At 34.4% G+C, this 17,436-nt stretch overlaps 1 protein-coding gene across 2 annotated transcripts in view; it reads left to right on the forward strand.

The window, feature by feature from the left end:
• LOC148948564 (aminopeptidase N-like) overlaps positions 1–17,436 on the forward strand; it is a 142,352-nt gene that overhangs the window by 68,393 nt on the left and 56,523 nt on the right. For both annotated transcript variants that reach the window (XM_089094464.1, XM_089094463.1), the window contains exons 8-11: positions 3,540–3,723; positions 5,490–5,646; positions 11,543–11,624; positions 12,630–12,816. In XM_089094464.1, the coding sequence (XP_088950590.1) occupies positions 3,540–3,723; positions 5,490–5,646; positions 11,543–11,624; positions 12,630–12,816 (610 nt within the window). The remainder of the gene's footprint in view (positions 1–3,539; positions 3,724–5,489; positions 5,647–11,542; positions 11,625–12,629; positions 12,817–17,436) is intronic.

The following is a 17,436-nucleotide window of genomic DNA, read 5'->3' on the forward strand; positions in this document are numbered from 1 at the left end:
GGGAAAACTGAATCGCAGTGACATATCAATAGTTTGCCAAGTTAATAGTGATTTTGAAAATAGATCAAACCCCTAATGCAGCTGTAAATGTTATCTTTGAGTGCATGTTCAATTATGAGAGAAAAAAGAGATTTGGTGCTAGAAATAGTGGAATTTTTTAGATTTAAGTGAAGGCAGTCAAGCCTAAATTTATTAATCGATGAATTAGAAAGTGAAGAAGAATATTGTGTGAATGCACGTCTTGTAATTTAGTTTTGGAAGAAAAGTGGAAAAATTATGGAAATTTGGAAGCAGTTCATAAAGAAAAGACTTACGTGCTTGAAGAATGAAAAGTGAAGATTAGATAGCTACTGACGTCCCCTGGGCTATACAGCGAGAGGGGATCATCCTGTTCCTGAATCCTGAGAGTGATCTGAATTCAAGACCAGCGGACGAAAGTTGCGTTTAATTGTTTTACCGTTTCTTGTTATATTTAGACTAGTTGATATGATTATCTACTGTATATTATTAATTCACAGATGATTATTTGGGTTAAGTTTTATTTTACCAATTGCTGCTTAGACATAGACATATTTTATTAACCTTATTCTTTTTAGCGCTAAAAGCACTAATACCGAGGGTTTATACAAATACGACAAAGTTAAATAACAAATACGACAACAAAAAATGAATAAAACCGTATTACTTTTCTTAGGATTTGTTGACCATGTCTGTAAAAAAGGGGACAAAGGAATGCTGGTAGCGAGTCGTACGGCAAGTCACTGGGTTGAGCTTGTATTGTCTCCGGGTATGGGACGTAACGGGGGCTAGCGGGGATAGGATCGTCCTGTGTTTGCTGCTACAGAGCAGGAAATTGCCGAACAGGCAAATAAGTCTCTGAGGGCGCTTAAAAAACGACTCGAGGCGAAGAACCTTAAGCGCATTGTCATAAGTAGTGAAAGCCTAACCCAGCATAATCTTACAAGCCCGTATTTGGATAGCTTCGATATCTTGACACATCCTAGCACTCAACTGTACACTAGGGCGCCAAACTGGGCACACATATTAAATGATGGGTAGGATATAAGTCTTGAAGGCAAGCTTCATGGAATTCACACTGAACCCATACTGCTTCATGATAGTCAGTGACTGCAGCGCTGCATACCCTTTTCGCACAGGGTCACTTGCGTGGTTGTTGGACTTGCAGTCAACGGAGAAAATTACCCCCAGAATTTTCTCATTGCCAACTGTTTTAAACAAGGCAGGGGGGCTCCTGAAAGTCCGATTTAAGAGGGTTGAAACGCAACACCTTGCATTTCTGCTCATTGAGGGTAAGGCCAGCTTGCTCGCATTCATTCTGAAAAACCGTGGGTAGACTAGGATCAAAAAGTAGGATCGCTGATTGGCCTTCTAGTAGGTATTTGAGTAAGAATGAAGATCATCAACGAATTTATATCTGTCCTTAAAAGTACGCAGGATAAAGTTAGTCACTGCGAGGAAAATAATTCTGGCTAGTTTAGTGCCCTGAAGGGCACCGCAAGTGATTGGGAGAAATGCAGAATTTGAATTGTCTTCGCTAAGAGAGAAAACGAACTGCTCCCGCTGGGAAAGAAAATCAGCGACTATACGCAGCAAGTCACTTTTGGCACCCATTTTACTTAGGTTATTGAGAGCGATAATGTGTATGATTAGATCGAAGGCTTTTCTGTTATCAGCGAGGGCCAAGTCTACGAAGCTTTTCCCTTTCTCGAGCCACGATAGAATTTCGTCATACAGACACACTAAGTACACTGACGTGTTGGAGCCGCTGAGGCATCCGTACTGGAAAGGGTCTATATTTGGTTCTATATCACTAATCAACAGTCTTGCAACGAAGGTGTCTGTTACCTTGGCCATGCAGGGAGTCAGCGAGATAGGCCTTAAGTCATCGCTTGATCTGGGCGGGGATTTCTTAGGGATCACTTTGATTTAGTATTTATTCCAGGGGTTAGGAAATTTGCGGAGTGCTATGCAAAGGTTGATGATACTAGCGAGAGGGGTAGCAAGGAAGGGCGCAAATTCACGAAGTAGATGCACTAGGATTTCTCCAGGAAATTAGGAGCTACGAGGTTTGAGCTTCAGTAGTTCTGTGCACACTTGATGGGGCTCAACTGACGGCCGTTGTTCACAAGGTAGACTAGTGTCAAGGACTGCAGCTAGTTCCTTTTGTAAGAAACTCGGGTAAGTGGTGCAAATACCAGTAAAAAAAAACCATTAACCTCAGTAGCTGTTACGTAAGTGTCGTCCTCTTTCAGGATTTTTAGGTGAGGATCACGGGTTTCACCTGTTAACCTTTTCACTGATGCAACGATGCTCAAATTGCTTATGTTTGTTCAGTACTTGGGAGTTTAAAAACAAAAACGTGTCACGTACCTTCAGTGCAGTGTATAATCGAGTTTTTCTTTCTCGTCTTTGTAATTTGTTCTAAGAGCTGATTTAGATCTTAGCTCCAGCGTTCGTCACTAAGTTTATTTTCACTGGTATGCTTATGTGTATTTCTTATTTTTTCTCTTTTTTTGTGTATTGCTCCGTCTTTTCCTTTTTTTGTATGACGGGTTTTCCAACAAATAATAATAATTATTATTATTCAAAAATAAAGAACGATAGAGTTATCTCTATCAAAAGAGGGAGAAAGAGGTGTAGAGAGTAAGAGAAAGAGTGAGAAATAGGGAGAGAGAGAGAAAATAACACAAAAGACATTTAAAACCAATATTCAGGTCTAAAAGCTATTAGTCATTTAGACATAGATACTCAAATAGGATACCTTTTGGCATTAGATTTTATTGAATAAGCACCGTCATTAATAAAATTTTCGGATTAATTCACTTAGTTAAGCATAAATTTTCTTTCTAAGATATTCTACTATAATCTCTTTTTATGGTTCTCCTGATGTTTTCTTTATTCTGATTTCATTTACTCAGGTTAGACTAAACTTCCGTGAAAATTTATTAGCATGTATGCAATAGCAGGTTGGTAATTTTCCCATTTTATTTTAACTAAATAACTACTTACATATCTTGTAGATCTCATTTCTCATTTTTTTTTAGAGAATTTGAAATATTGTCCTTTACAGTCTTACAAAAAACTATATTTCAAGCAAAAAAAAACTATTCTAAAAGTATTATGACAAAGAGCCCATGTTTAAAAATTTCTACTGTTTTTTTTTAAATTACAAGTTAAATTTTAATGTAAAGAGCACGAAGTTTAAATGTCTGGCAGTCCCTTAACAAAAGTTCGATCTCTGCTTACATTTAGTTTAGGTATGATAAAAATTGCCTTAGCATTTTCTGGTCCTTATACTTTACTAGAAGAACCATCTCATTTTCCAATTTTTTTGTGGAGACATTCCAGAACTCGAGTTCTGCACTTCCTTTCAGACGGTATTGAAATGATATGTAAAATTTAGGAAAATCACCCATAAATTGGACATGAGTATGTACAAATTTCATCGGATCTTTCCAATTTCCCATTGATTGGCACCCCTTGAAGGAAAATGACTTAAATTCTATTTTGTCTTTTAGGGAAACAGCTGTTTTGTATCAGCCAGGTGTATCATCAGCCCAAAACAAACAACGAGTTGCCGTTGTTATAGCTCACGAGCTGGCACATCAGTGGTTCGGCAATTTAGTAACAACAGATTGGTGGGATTTGCTTTGGCTCAATGAAGGATTTGCAACGTATCTCGAGTTTAAAGGAGTAGACAGGGTGAGTTTATTCTATAAACTTCTGACGTATTAGACATCTGCAGCTATTAAGCTTTAACTTTATTTAATGGGTGCAAGCAATTCCAGTGAGTAAGAGGTACACAGGTGGCTCTACTCGGGCTATTGAAGATATACTAAAAGGGAAGTGTAGTGTAGGCTACTTTTTCAAAGAAAAATGAACAACCTCGGACTACTCTTTCTCAGATACGTGCTCTTTTCGACAAAATTCCTAAGAATCGAACAGCATTCCTAAACTTGCAAGGAAAAGTATAATTTCCTTCATTGAATAAAATAGATTTAACATTGACATATGTTGTCTAAATAATGGAATAAAATTGAAAAAAAAGTATTAGAAAGTATATTGGCAGGTTCTGATGGCCCATCTTGTCAAAACCAAATATACTTCACAACGGGGCATAAAATTGATTCATGGTTTCCTTGGATAAGAAAAAGTTTATATATTTAACGATTTGTTAAAATAAATATCATTTATAGCTATCATAAGAAGCGAACTATGCGTTGGTAAAAGCTGAAAATTTCTGAAATATAATTCCATTCAATATCTCTATAGAATATATTTTGAACACAGGTTCTTCGTGTTGTCTTCTGACTCTTATGGTCATAGACAGGGCAATAGCGCTGCCTAAAAAAAGAACGATGTTGGCAGAATGTATTTTTTTTTATCCTTTAGACCAGGGCATTTCGTATCGAAGACAGTTGTCGTAGAAACTTCGAAAAGGGCTCATTCGATTGAACATTGAAAGGACTTGTGCCCTTTTTGATAGCCGAAAGTGATTGGAAGGCAACTAACTCTCATTCCAAGCCCACCATTTCCCCAAACACATCCAATCAAAATTTTTAGATAGAAAATTTGTTGAACGTAGTTGAAAGATATGGAAATTATGTCTTTGAGGAGGACACTCCCCCCACAGCCCTCAGGGCAGGGGTTGTAAGTTACTGCCTGGGGGTCTACAAGTTTTTTATAGAAAGTGTTGCTGTATGAACTTAAAAAAGGGCTCATTCGATTGGAAATTCAAAGTGCTAGTGCCCTTTTTAATATTCAAAAGTGATTGGAGGGCAAGTAACCCTCTCTCACGCCCACCATTTCCCCAAACACATCCAATCAAAATTTTCATATAACCAGTTTTTTCAACGTAGTTTAAAGTAACTTTACTGGTACTTGTTATATAATTTGTACTTTACTGAAAAAAAAATTCTTTTAAATGTTTTCACTTGAATAACTTTAGGAAATCAAAAATTAATTAACATTCATAGGAATAAACTTCAGTACATATATATTAAATTGAAAAAGCGAATATTTTCGGCAGATTCCTTTGAATTTTTTTCAGTAAATTATTAGTTGTGTTCTAGTTTTTAGAAAGTATAGGTTTAGAACCCAACAGATATTAATTTCTGCTCGTTTTGAGTTTGACTCTGTTATTTATTTTAACTTCTATTTGTTTTGGGTTTCATTTATTTATTGATACTGATTTGTGGTAGTTGTATGCTTGGAAGATTATGTACTGTATTTTGTTCATTTTTGGTTTAATCGGGTTCTTCACTATTTTTTGAAAAACTTATTTTGTGGAAAAAGTTTTTTTTAATTAATCTTTGGTAAGAACTAGACAAAATTAATATTTTATCTTCCCAAAAATATTTACCCAAAAATATTCAATCTTCAACAGGGATCAAATTAAGAAGTGTTAAATTAACTTAACAGAGATTCACAAGCAAATCCCTTTCAAGAAATATGAAATTCATTTTAAGGTTGAACCAGACATGAAGATGGAACAGCAGTACTTAAATGATGCCATTCATTACGTGATGCAACTTGATGGTCTTAACAGTTCTCATCCAATGATTATGCCAGCAAATAATCCAGATGAAATCAATGAGCTTTTCGACCCAATTGCATACGAAAAAAGTAAGTGAGCATTTTTTGGAAAGGCGCAAGCACACCTCGTATGCACAATTTTCCAAGTTTTGTCTAATTGTTCAAGGCGACAAAATTCTTGATGCTTAGTTAAAACAGTATTACCACTAGGAATAACCCCTGTTTTAGCTTAAATCTAAGACTAAGAAATAGTTCCACGTATAGCGTAAACTGTTCTAAAAAAATTAATTTTTTTTTCGTATTAACACATATACAACGTATTATGAAAAAAATTTATCATTTTCTTCCATAAACTTTTCACACGAGGTTAAGCATACACAATTGTAAGCTAAAGATGCTATCAAAATTTGCTCATTATTTTTTTTTTCTATGAAAAAAAAAAGATTATGATATTGATTATGAAAAGATTATGAAAAAAAGTATTATCTTTCAATTTACTGTTCAAGATGTGTTTTACATTCTCTAGGTGTGATTATTCCCAGTCAATAATCATTAAAATTTAGAGGGATTCCGAGCAAACGTACATTTGAATTTGGGGTGACTGTGCACCTCACGAGTAGAAGAGTAGAGAAGAATATTCTATTTATAACACATACATAAATAAATGTCACAAAACAGTGCACATGCCTGGTGGCATACTTTTCCCTGTTCTCGGATAAGGGCATTAAAATTATTCTCAATTGCAGACAAAAAAAAATATTATTATAAAATATCTAAAAATTGGATGGTTAAATCTAAAAGATCTAAAAATTCTAAAAATATCTTTTCCTCATTAAAGAAATTGGAAGTATTATTTCAACATCCAAACATTCTGGGTACCTTCAAGCATGAAACACATTACTTTGTATATTAAAGGGCCACCACACACTGGGTCTCTTGCTCTTTATACTGTACTTTACAGAAATCTACAAGTGGTGTATTTTTCTTATTGAGAAAACTAGACATATTCTGGGTACTTGGTTTTACCTCCCCCCCCCCATAAAAAATTCTCCAAATCTTAATTGGTCTTTAAAAAAGTACATAAATAAAAATACGTTGGTAACAGGAATCTTGATAATCACTAAGCTATTGCATTCTATAGTTCATGGGTTGTAGAACCAACAATGTAATTATGCATCAAACTATTCATACGAGAAAAAAGGTACAAGATTGAATTGGCTGTTCAGTCAGTTTCGTTGCGATTTTGTGAAGTGAAGAGCTATTTATAAATGAAGAAGAATTGTGAAATTACTTTTTTTTTCGCACCCAAGCGGGCTAGGATGGGTATTTCTGATGCTAACGTTAGGTAGTCATCTTCTGGTAGTTCATCTGCTTCTGTTTGCTTGCAAGATACTCAAATAGTTGCTAGCACCTCTAAACCCTATACGTCCAATCCAATAAATGCTTATACACACACTTTACAGCACAAACCTACAAAGTTTTCTTTGTCGGTTCCAAACGATATAGGTCCTTTTTTAAGCAAATCCTCAAAACTTGATAGAACGACTAAACTTTATCTGCTACATCGCCCTGGACTCTGAACATATGTCCTACGCTTTTCCAGTATCTAAGAAAATAAAGATGAAATTTTAGTTGAGCTGGATGGCTCCTTTCAGCTGGCTATCTTATTCTCTTACTGAAGACGCTGCTTTTTGCAGATTTTTTGTTCTTTCTTCATCTCAAACAACTTTCAAAGGTGTATCAGCGCTTAAACAAGCTTGTCATCAAACCCGTGAGAAACTGGATGGTTGCAATTGAATGTCAAGCAAGTCACGCACAAACACATTCCTTAACTTAGACCTTAGTTCCCCCTGTGCCTCCTGAGGCACCCAGGGCATCAAGAAGGAGCTGCCAATCTTCCCTCAGGTTTGTTGCAGCAGTGATTTCTTCCCATTGTGGTAAAACGGAGGTATGAAAGTTGCTTAGATCCCTCTGGTAGGTCCGGCACATTGTATTTCTGGGTATTCCTCGGCTACGAGTTCCCCGTGGTCGCCAGTGTAAAGCGAATCTTGGGAGTCTATGTTAGTCCATATGTAGGACATGTCCCAAGTATCTCATCCATGGTGAACAAAAAGGCTATCTCAAATTTTTGATCTGGTGACTTTGGGAAAAATGAGCGTGGGAGGGGGTTCGATACGATACAATACGATCAACTGGTTCGATACGATCACCCTTGGGAAAAAGAAAAAAAAACAAATAAACACGCATCCCTGAACTTTCTTATGACAAAAATACAAAATTCCAAATTTTTGCAGATAGGATTTTGAAACTTCTGTAGTAGAGTTCTCTGATACGATGAATCTGATGGTGTGATTCTCATTAAGGTTCTATGACGTTTAGGCGGCGTTTCCCCCTTTTTTCAAAAATAAGCCAAATTTTCTCAGGCGTGTAACTTTTGATGGGTAAGACTAAACTTAATGAAATTTATATATTTGAAATTAGCATGAAAATATGATTCTTTGATGCATCTACTGATATCAAAACTTCGTTTTTTAGAGTCTCGGTTACAATTGAGCCGGGTCGCTCCTTACTTACAGTTTGATTGGTCTGTACTGTATATCAGCATTATCCTTTGGATTGAAAAAAGACTTAGGGAAATGGCATTCATAGCATATATCGTTAAAAATCGTTTTTTAGACAAGAAAAGGCCGGTTTAAAACCAAGCTAAATTTCCTCATTGTTTTTCACAATTGGGATTTTTAAAACATTAATTAAAAGTGATTGAAAAAGCACACACAAACCCGTTTTTTCTAAAGAGGAAGGGGGGAGAAAGCCGTATTTACAAGATTCGAAAAATATTTCCATTTTGAAACTTAATCTCGATAATTTTCAAAACTTAGAGGAAGAATTTATTTCGCCATCTTCCAAATGACGTCTGTTGACAAATATAATCCGCTTTTAGCGGATTATATGCAGGAATGCATATTTGAACGTTAATGTCAAAAAAGACGAAGGGCATTTCAAAGAATGTTGAGGGGAGAGTTGAACAAAATCAATACACGGTATGTGAATTCGTATTGTAAAAAGATCGTATATCAGGAATGACTGAGTATATTAATTTGGGACTTTCAGGAAATAATAAGGAAGATGATCAAAAGGCAACATTTGTATGCTACCACTACTACTAAAACTACCAGCACTACTACTGCTACCACTACTTTTACGACTACCACACTAATCTATTTACACTATTGAGGGAAATTAAAAAAAAAAAATAAAAGACAGTATGAGCATGTACATTGTCAAAAGAGCGAATCTTAAGTTTCGTTTCAGAGCGAAGTTATGTTTCAGACAATACTTAAAGGGGAAGATTATCTGACCAAAAGGCAATATGTGCACGTTACTACTAATACTGCTATCACTGCAACATTTACTGTGGATACTACAACTTCAACTACTAATTGTATTGTAAATACTTGTAAAGCCAAGAGCATTGAGATGAAAATTTCAAGAAGTATATGAACATACAGGTTATCAAAAGAACATATCAGCCATGTCATAGCAATGGCTTATTGTATTAAGTTGAAACTTCCAGGACTTGACAAGAGGGTTGTTCAACAGACCAAAAGGCAATACGTTAATACTATTGCTGCTACTAAGACTACCGCTATTACTATTAATGCTACTAGCAGCATTACTATTAATACGACTACTATTACAACTATGCCTAAGGGCATGCAGGTGAAGTTTTCAAGGAATTTCGAGGGGGGGGGGTGAAATGAATAACAATACGCCGTCTGTACGCAGTTTATCAAAAGGGCGTAACAGCCATATCTTAGGAACAGTTTGGTGTGTGTGAAGCTGAAACTAGCAAGGCATGTTTTGGAGGATGTTAAACTAGCCAAAAAAAACATTTGCATCCTAATGCTACTGATTCTACTCATGTTACTCTTATTACTACTTTTACTCCTACTACTGCCACTAAAGCTAAGGCTACTTACCACTAATTCTACAACTACTACTAATACTACTGCTGCACCTAAAACGAAGGGTATTAAGGCAAATAATTTGGGAAATATTGAAACTGTATGGAAATTGAAACACACTATGCCCACATAGGGTGTTAAGAGGATGTATCAAAAAGGCTTCAGGAACGGTTGATGGTATTAATCTGAAACTTCAGCATGTATTGAAAAAGATGTTGAAGAAACCAAAGATGCTATGCGCATACTGCTACGAATGTTACTACAACTATTGCTACTACGCAAGCTAAGAGTACTAAAGTGGGGCTGTCAAGCAATATTTAGCTGTCAACGAAGTTAGACCTTTAAGGGTAAGTTGTGGCGGATTTTGAAGTAGCCTGAAGGCACTATACGTATAACACTACCGCTACAGTTTCTGTAACTAGTGACGCTGAGCGCATTAAGGTGAAACTCTTAGGGACCGTTTAGGGTGAGTTTGAATCAAACGAAAAAGTTATACGTATGCAGGTTTTCAAAAGGACATGTAAGTAATATCATAGACAGCACTGCTCTATAATAGCTAGAAATATCATTGAAATATTTTATGGAGCAAATCTGATTAGAAACTGAAAGTTCTAGTGCCCTTTTTAAGAGTCAAGAAAGATTGGAATGTGAGTAGCCCTCCACCCAGGCTGATTCATTTTACAAACACATTCAGTCAAAATTTTGAGACACTCATTTTGTTCAGAAGAGTAGAACGGTCATGTGACTATGTCTCTAGGGATATTGGGTATGACGACCCCTCACAATTATGTAATTGACCCATTATGCTTCAAAGCTAAATGTTGCTTTAAAATTAAATCAAAAGGCACTGCGTGCATGGTAGCAAGCAAGAGACCTCAGAAACATATCGCGAATGACTGAGGGCATTAAGTTGAAATTTCGGGACTATTACTATTAATACTTCAGCTCTTACAATTTAAATTAAAGTCAAAAGAGTGTAAGTGTATCCAGGTTATTAAAGAGCATAGGAAGAAGGTTTAAGAAATGGTATTAAATTTTATTTTTCTGGTCAACTTGAGGAGGTATAAGTTTAAACTAAACAATACTATTTGTGTCAGGATTAGAAATAGTTGAAAAAAAAATTTCCAACATACAAATAGCAAGCAACGCAATGGATTCTTATAGGAAAAAAACCGAAAAGATATAAAACATTTTTTTTCAATGAAAATGACTAGTTCAATAAAAAACAAACAGAAATTAATTTAATAAAATTTTCCATAAAGCTAGTTTTTTTAAGTAAAGAGCTCCATTAAACCAAAAACGAAAAGAAATAAAGTCAAATAATCTTCCAAGCGTAAAACTACCACAAATCACCATCAATAAATTAATGAAACCCGAAACGAACAGAAATTACAATAAATAACCAAGTCAAACTCAAAACGAGCAAAAATTAACATGAGTAAGACTGACAACCCCGAAACCTTCTCAAGCCCAGAACATAATTTACACTTTCCTGCAAAGAAAATAAATTTTAATTGTTTTCACTTTTTGACTTTGATAAATAATTTTTTTTAAAGCTTTCAGGAATATATATCAGTATATGTATATTAAACCGACAATACATGGTCTTTTTTTTAGTAAAAGTGCAAATTATGTTCTGGTCTTGAGAGGGCATGGGGTTTATGCATGGGGTTCTTGAGAAGGCATGGGCTTATGTTAATTTTTGTTCGTTTGAGTTTGCTTCCGCTATTTGTTGCAATTTCTGTTTGTTTTGGGTTTCATGTATTTGTTGATGGTGTTTTGTGGTAGTTTTACGCTTGGAACATTATTTTACTTTATTACTTTCTTTTTTGGTTCAATGAAGCTTTTTACTTTTCTTTGAAAAACTTGTAAATTAACATCTAGAAAAGAAAGTTAGACACTTGGGAGAATCCAAACAAAATACAGTGCTCTGGATGTCGATATATGTGTTTACGATGTGTTGAAAACAATTCTTACATACTTTGTTTCAGTTTTATGTTAAATTTTCTTCTGTATTATAGGTGGTTCTGTCCTACGCATGATGGAAGATTTCCTTGGTCTGGAAGTTCTTAAAGAGGGCTTGACAAACTACCTAAATAACAGGTGATAAAGTTTTGTTCATATTTTGTGAAAGTCGTACAAGTTCAGCAAACACAACTTTACGTTATGATTCAATATTTGTTACCTTTCTCGAAAAATATGAAGCTGGTTTCGATAAAAAAATACACACATATGCAATTATTGCTTGTTTAAAGATATATATATATACATATATATACATATATATATATATATATATATATATATATATATATATATATATATATATATATATATATATATATATATATATATATATATATATATATATATATATATATGTATATATATATATATATATATATATATATATATATATATATATATATATATATATATATATATATATATATATATATATATAGGCTATATGTTATATATATATAATAGCAGGTATCTGCTTCATTATCTTTTATATATTTTGTTATGATCAACATCATTCGTGTGTTTATTGATGGTAGCAGTTATCGGGGGAGTGATTGTGATGAAAGCAGTCATGAAGGGAGTAATCCAGTTTGAAGTTGTTACAGTCTATGTAAGTCTTGCAACAGTGAATACGGTACAAGAATAGACCTTCGATATAGGTCTTCTATCAGCTCTAAGCGTTAAACAATGATACTTATGACTTGTGATAAGTATTATACATATGAATGATACTTATGAAACTTGTCGTTTGGTTTTTCCATATTTTTGGATGCTTTCAATTTTTTGATGCTTTCAGTTTTTTTTACAACATAAAGTACATCAGGAACATTCAAGAATTTCTTTTTATTTAAGTTCATTCTATGTTGAATATGAGTTTATTAGAAATCCTATTACAATCCGAAGACTCTATTTTTTTTGTAATATTTTTTTTTTTTTTTTTTTTTTTTTATTCAGATTAATAACACCCTACTTTAATCAAATTCTTTTAAAGAACTATTTCGGTTGGTTTTCGGTTTGTAGACTGCCTCTATTGTGACACATTTTCTAAGCTAAAATTTTGAAATTATATTTTTGGTTTTCCAGAACTTATGATACGGCTACTGCTGATGATTTGTGGGAATTTTTGGGTGATACAGCCATAAAATATTCTGTAGACCTAAACGGTCTAACTGTAAAGGATATATTGGACACATGGAGTCTCCAAAAGAATTTCCCTGTTGTGAAGGTTGAGAGAAATCCTGAAAAAAATACGGATATTACTGTTACGCAAGTATGTTTTACCTGTATTCGTCAAATGTTTAGAGTATATTCCATGGAAATTTAAAACATAAAGAGACTCGATTCATAATAAGTCAGGTCAGGGAATATAAATGGTACTGATAGCCCACTATGATAACAATTGACCCACCACAACTGACAACAAATAAAATTGAAAAGAAAAACATTTTGTTGGTTTTAAATTTACAATATCACTCACATATGTCTGGTACAATAACGCTGGTATTTGTTTTGCCATTTTGTGTCTCTGTGCTTGAGCATGGTTTGCTGTGGAATTCTTAAGATTTGATTCTAAAAAAGGTATTTATCACTTATAATTTAAAATAATTTGACAGTACACGAATAAGAGTCAGTCAAGTACAATGATAATAAAATCTAAATATCAAAGAACGAGATTGGTCGCTCTGGCTTCGAAATAAAATCATTTTATCAATTAAGACAAAAACAAAAACATTATTGATAGAGTTTTTTTGGGGTAAACTAATGAGTTTTATTACATACGGTACGGCATAAATGATTGGAAAATGAACAAGAAAATTCAAGAAAATTGTTTAAAATCTGAACAAGAAAATTACTTAAAATGTGGTTTTATCATCATTCTTCAAGTATTTACTAAAAAAAAAATAAACTTATAGATGGTCACATGACCAGGGGCTCAACCAAACACCCATTGCAAAACTCAAGCAAAAGCACCGATATAATTTTTTGGTTTTCTGTTTCTTCTTGCTAAGAGGCAATCCGTGTAACTTATTAATTAAAAAAGACAAAAAAGTTAAATAAACAAGATAAATAAATGAAACTCAAAATCAACAGAAATTAGAATAAATAGCCGAGTCAAACTCGAAACGAGCAAAAATTAACATCAGTAGGGCTGTTTTTTTTGTTTTTTTTTAGTAAAGCCTAAGTTATGTTCTGGTCTTGAGAATGTATGGGGGTTTTTAGCCCTAGTAATGTTAATTTTTGCTCGTTTTGTGTTTGAATCGGCTATTTATTATAATTTCTGTTCATTTTGAGTTTCATTTAATCGTTGATAGTGATTTGTGGTAGTTTTACGCCTGAAAGATTATTTGACTTTATTTCTGCCCCTTTTTGGCTTAATAGACTTCTTTACTTTTCTTTGAAAACTTATTCTGTGGAAAAAGTTTTTTAAATTAAAACAAAATATGACACCGTCATTCAGCCAGGGGGGCTGGCGCGCTGAAAGTAAAGAGCCACATGAAAACTTGAAACACAAATAAATTATTCTGTACATGAGGGGGGGGGGTTGTTCTCTTATCAACTTGTGGCTAGTTACGCTAAAGGGTTTTAGTGCTTTAAAAATCTTCGTATTCTAAACCAAAGGCCTTTTTGTTTCATCAGTCTTTCTCTTAACATAAGGACATAAAGAAAGAAAAACGAGCAAAAATGGGGTTTTTAAAGGCCAAATGAAAGATACTGAAAAAACACAACAAAGCGAATATTCCAGGTGGATAAACGCCCCTCTTCTTCAGCGAGAAACGAAAAAATATAATCAATGCAAGTGCCGAAGAACAAACCAACAAATAAAACGTGGAAAGTCAATGTGAATATGAAAAAAAAAACAATGAAAAAAACAAAAATTAAATAGATGAATAAACAAAAGTTTGTAACAGAACTTCTTTTTACTTCCATTATAGAGTCATTTTTTTACAGACAGAAATATGGGCTTTCCATGGGCCCTTTCACCAATACAGGCTGATATCTTCATGGAAGACCTTGAAAAAAGGGCTATTTTGCAATTTTTTTTGTAAAACTGAATTTTGGGTTCGTTTTAAAGATGATATTTTCTATTTATGGGAGCATGGTGACGAGTTTCTGGGTTCTTCTCTTCACATGCTCAACTCCTTGGATCCAATACTTAAATTTACTCAGGAATCAGATGTAGAGAAGCGTCTTCCTTTCTTAGATGTTCTGGTGCACCAAAATGATTCATGTTTCGAGTTTGGTGTCTATAGAAAACCCACACATAGTGACTGTTACTTAAATTATTCCTCTAATCATTCTCCTGCTGTGAAAAGAGGAGTCGTCACTTCTCTAGTTGATAGTGCATTGAAAGTTTGTTCAACACGCTTCTTGGATTCAGAGCTTGGCCACCTTAGAAATATTTTATTTGGGAATGGTTATCCAATTAGTTTAATAAATTCTGTAATTGCAAAACGCATTAAAAGATTATCAGATAGTTACACAGAAAACACAAATCAAACGGAAAATTCTGTTTATCTCGGGCTCCCGTACGTTAAAGGGGTTTCAGACCAAATTTCAAAAAATCTAAGAAAAAATAACATTTACACTTACTATAGACCCAGAAAAACTATCAGTTCCCAAATTTAACACGGTAAAGACCCTATCCCGATAGGTGAAAACTCCGGTGTCTACAGAATTCCTTGCTCATGTGGTCTTTCGTATATCGGAAGAACTGATCAGCGACTTACGGATAGATTAACTGAGCACTCTAGTTCAATTAATAATACACTTAAAAAGCGGAAAAAAACAGAAAATTTTGACTCTGCCCTTACAGAGCACATTTTTGAAAACCCAGACCATACTATTTTGTTTAATCAAGCTAGCCTAATTTTGCATGACAAAGGTATTGTCCAGCAATACAAAAAAGCTGTTGAAATTTATAAATACCAACATTTAGGTCTAGCTTTGAACAGGGATTCAGGTCATTTAAGAATAAATGAATTGTATTTTGGTTTTCTCAAAAAAGAACCCGACTCTTTCATAGTCCCATATATAAACCATGAAACCCTTTCCCAGTCACTTCATTAGGCAATTAAAAAACCCCTTAAGACTCGAAGAATGTCTATAAGAAATATAGTCATTAAAATAAACAGTCAGATGACATGGCTCTCCTACTCAATCATTGCTGTTTCGTTTTGATTTAAGTGAATGAATGTTTTTCTTTTATTTCTCAGTTTTTTCGCTAGTATCCGTCAATGGCGGTTCAATTTTGAATTTATTTGCAAATCACGGATATTGGTGAACGACTCACTTTATTGTTGTTAGGTATTTGGTTTTAGTTCTTACAATTTTTTGGCTTTTATTGATTTTTATTCATCTTTTAATTTTTTGTTTTTTTTTCATCGTTTTTATTTTACATTCACATTGACTTTCCGAGTTTTATTTGTTGGTTCGTTTTTGAACGCTCGCATTGATTATATTTTTTCGTTTTGCGCTGAAGAAGAGAGGCGTTTGTCCTCTCAAGATATTCGCTGTGTTGTGTTTTTTTTTTCCAGTGTTTTCATTTGGCCTTTAAAAACCCCATTTTTGCTCGTTTTTCTTTCTTTATGTTATGTCACGCCAATGTGGTTTAAGAAATTATCCTTAATATAAGGAAAAAAAATTGCGTAAAGAGCCAGTGGTTCAGACGAGAGTGATTCATATTCAGAATCATTTCTGTTCGTTTTAAGTTATAAAATTGCTCCTTGCTTTCAGTTGAAATAAGCCTTTTTTTATATTTAAGTTCTGATCATTTTTCAAATCATGCCCATGCCTAACCAAGATTAAATTAAAAAAAAAATTAGCATAAGGAGCGAGGTATTGGTGAGTGGACAACCCCACTCATAATCGTAATAACTTGTGTTTGTTTTAAGTTTTGATGCTGCTCCTTAGTTTCAGTTGAAAAAACTTGTTTTTCTGTTCAATTTCTGATCGTTTTTAAATAATGCCGGGAAATCCGGCTCCCCCCTGAAAATAACTCCATGGAAAGGTCCTATAACGTAAAATATCCCCCCGCTAGAAAAATTCCTTCAGACAATTCCATTCTAGCTGAAAGTTTCCCCTGAAAAATTTCTTGTGGACGAGCTATCGTTCACAATAATTTTCACTTGCTAAGGTGGAATTTTCTTCTTAACGCACTTTCATTTGAAAAGCCCTTTCATTTCTGCTTGTTTTCAAAATCATGCCAGAAATTCCCTCCTCCATGGAAAGTTTTCTCGCAAATACCCTCCCCCCTCCCTCATCCCTCTAGTAGAAAGTTGCTCCCGCGAAAAATTTCCTGTGGAGAATTTATACAGTGCAAAACTCCCCCATGGAGAATTTCTCCCGTGGAAAATCCCCGCCTACGGAAAGACATTCTAGACAATCCCAACCCGAAAAAAGTTTTACCACTGGATAATTCCCCTTAACATCTCCACATGTAAAATTATGTCGGTAAAGAGATAGTAAATCAAATAAAAAGACATCGCATAGGAATTTTGGCAAATTCCCGAAGTGTAAAAATTGCTCCTGGAAATTTCAACCCCCAGAAACTTCCCTCCCATTGCAAAATTCCCCACGTGGAAATCCACCCCCTTCCCCGAAAAATGTCGGTGTGCTCCCAAGAAATAATGTTATACGTAAACAATGGACAAATTTCGTGACTTATAGATATTTCCCCAGGGGCTGGCGGGGGGGGGGGGGTCATGTTATACCAAAAGTCATAGTTTCTGGACTTTTCAACATTTCTGAACAAAGAGGATATCTCAAAATTTTCATCGGTCGACTTTTAGGAAAAAAAGGGTGAGAGAGAGGGCTAGTTTCCCTCCAATCTTGTCGGTCCTTTAAAAGCCCTCGAAATTTTAATTTCGGCTAGAACGAGCCATTTCCCGAT

The sequence above is a fragment of the Artemia sp. Qi Xiang Cuo genome, chromosome 9, assembly GCF_049724085.1.
Source record: "Artemia sp. Qi Xiang Cuo chromosome 9, ASM4972408v1, whole genome shotgun sequence".
Classification (NCBI taxonomy): Eukaryota; Metazoa; Arthropoda; class Branchiopoda; order Anostraca; family Artemiidae; genus Artemia; species Artemia sp. Qi Xiang Cuo.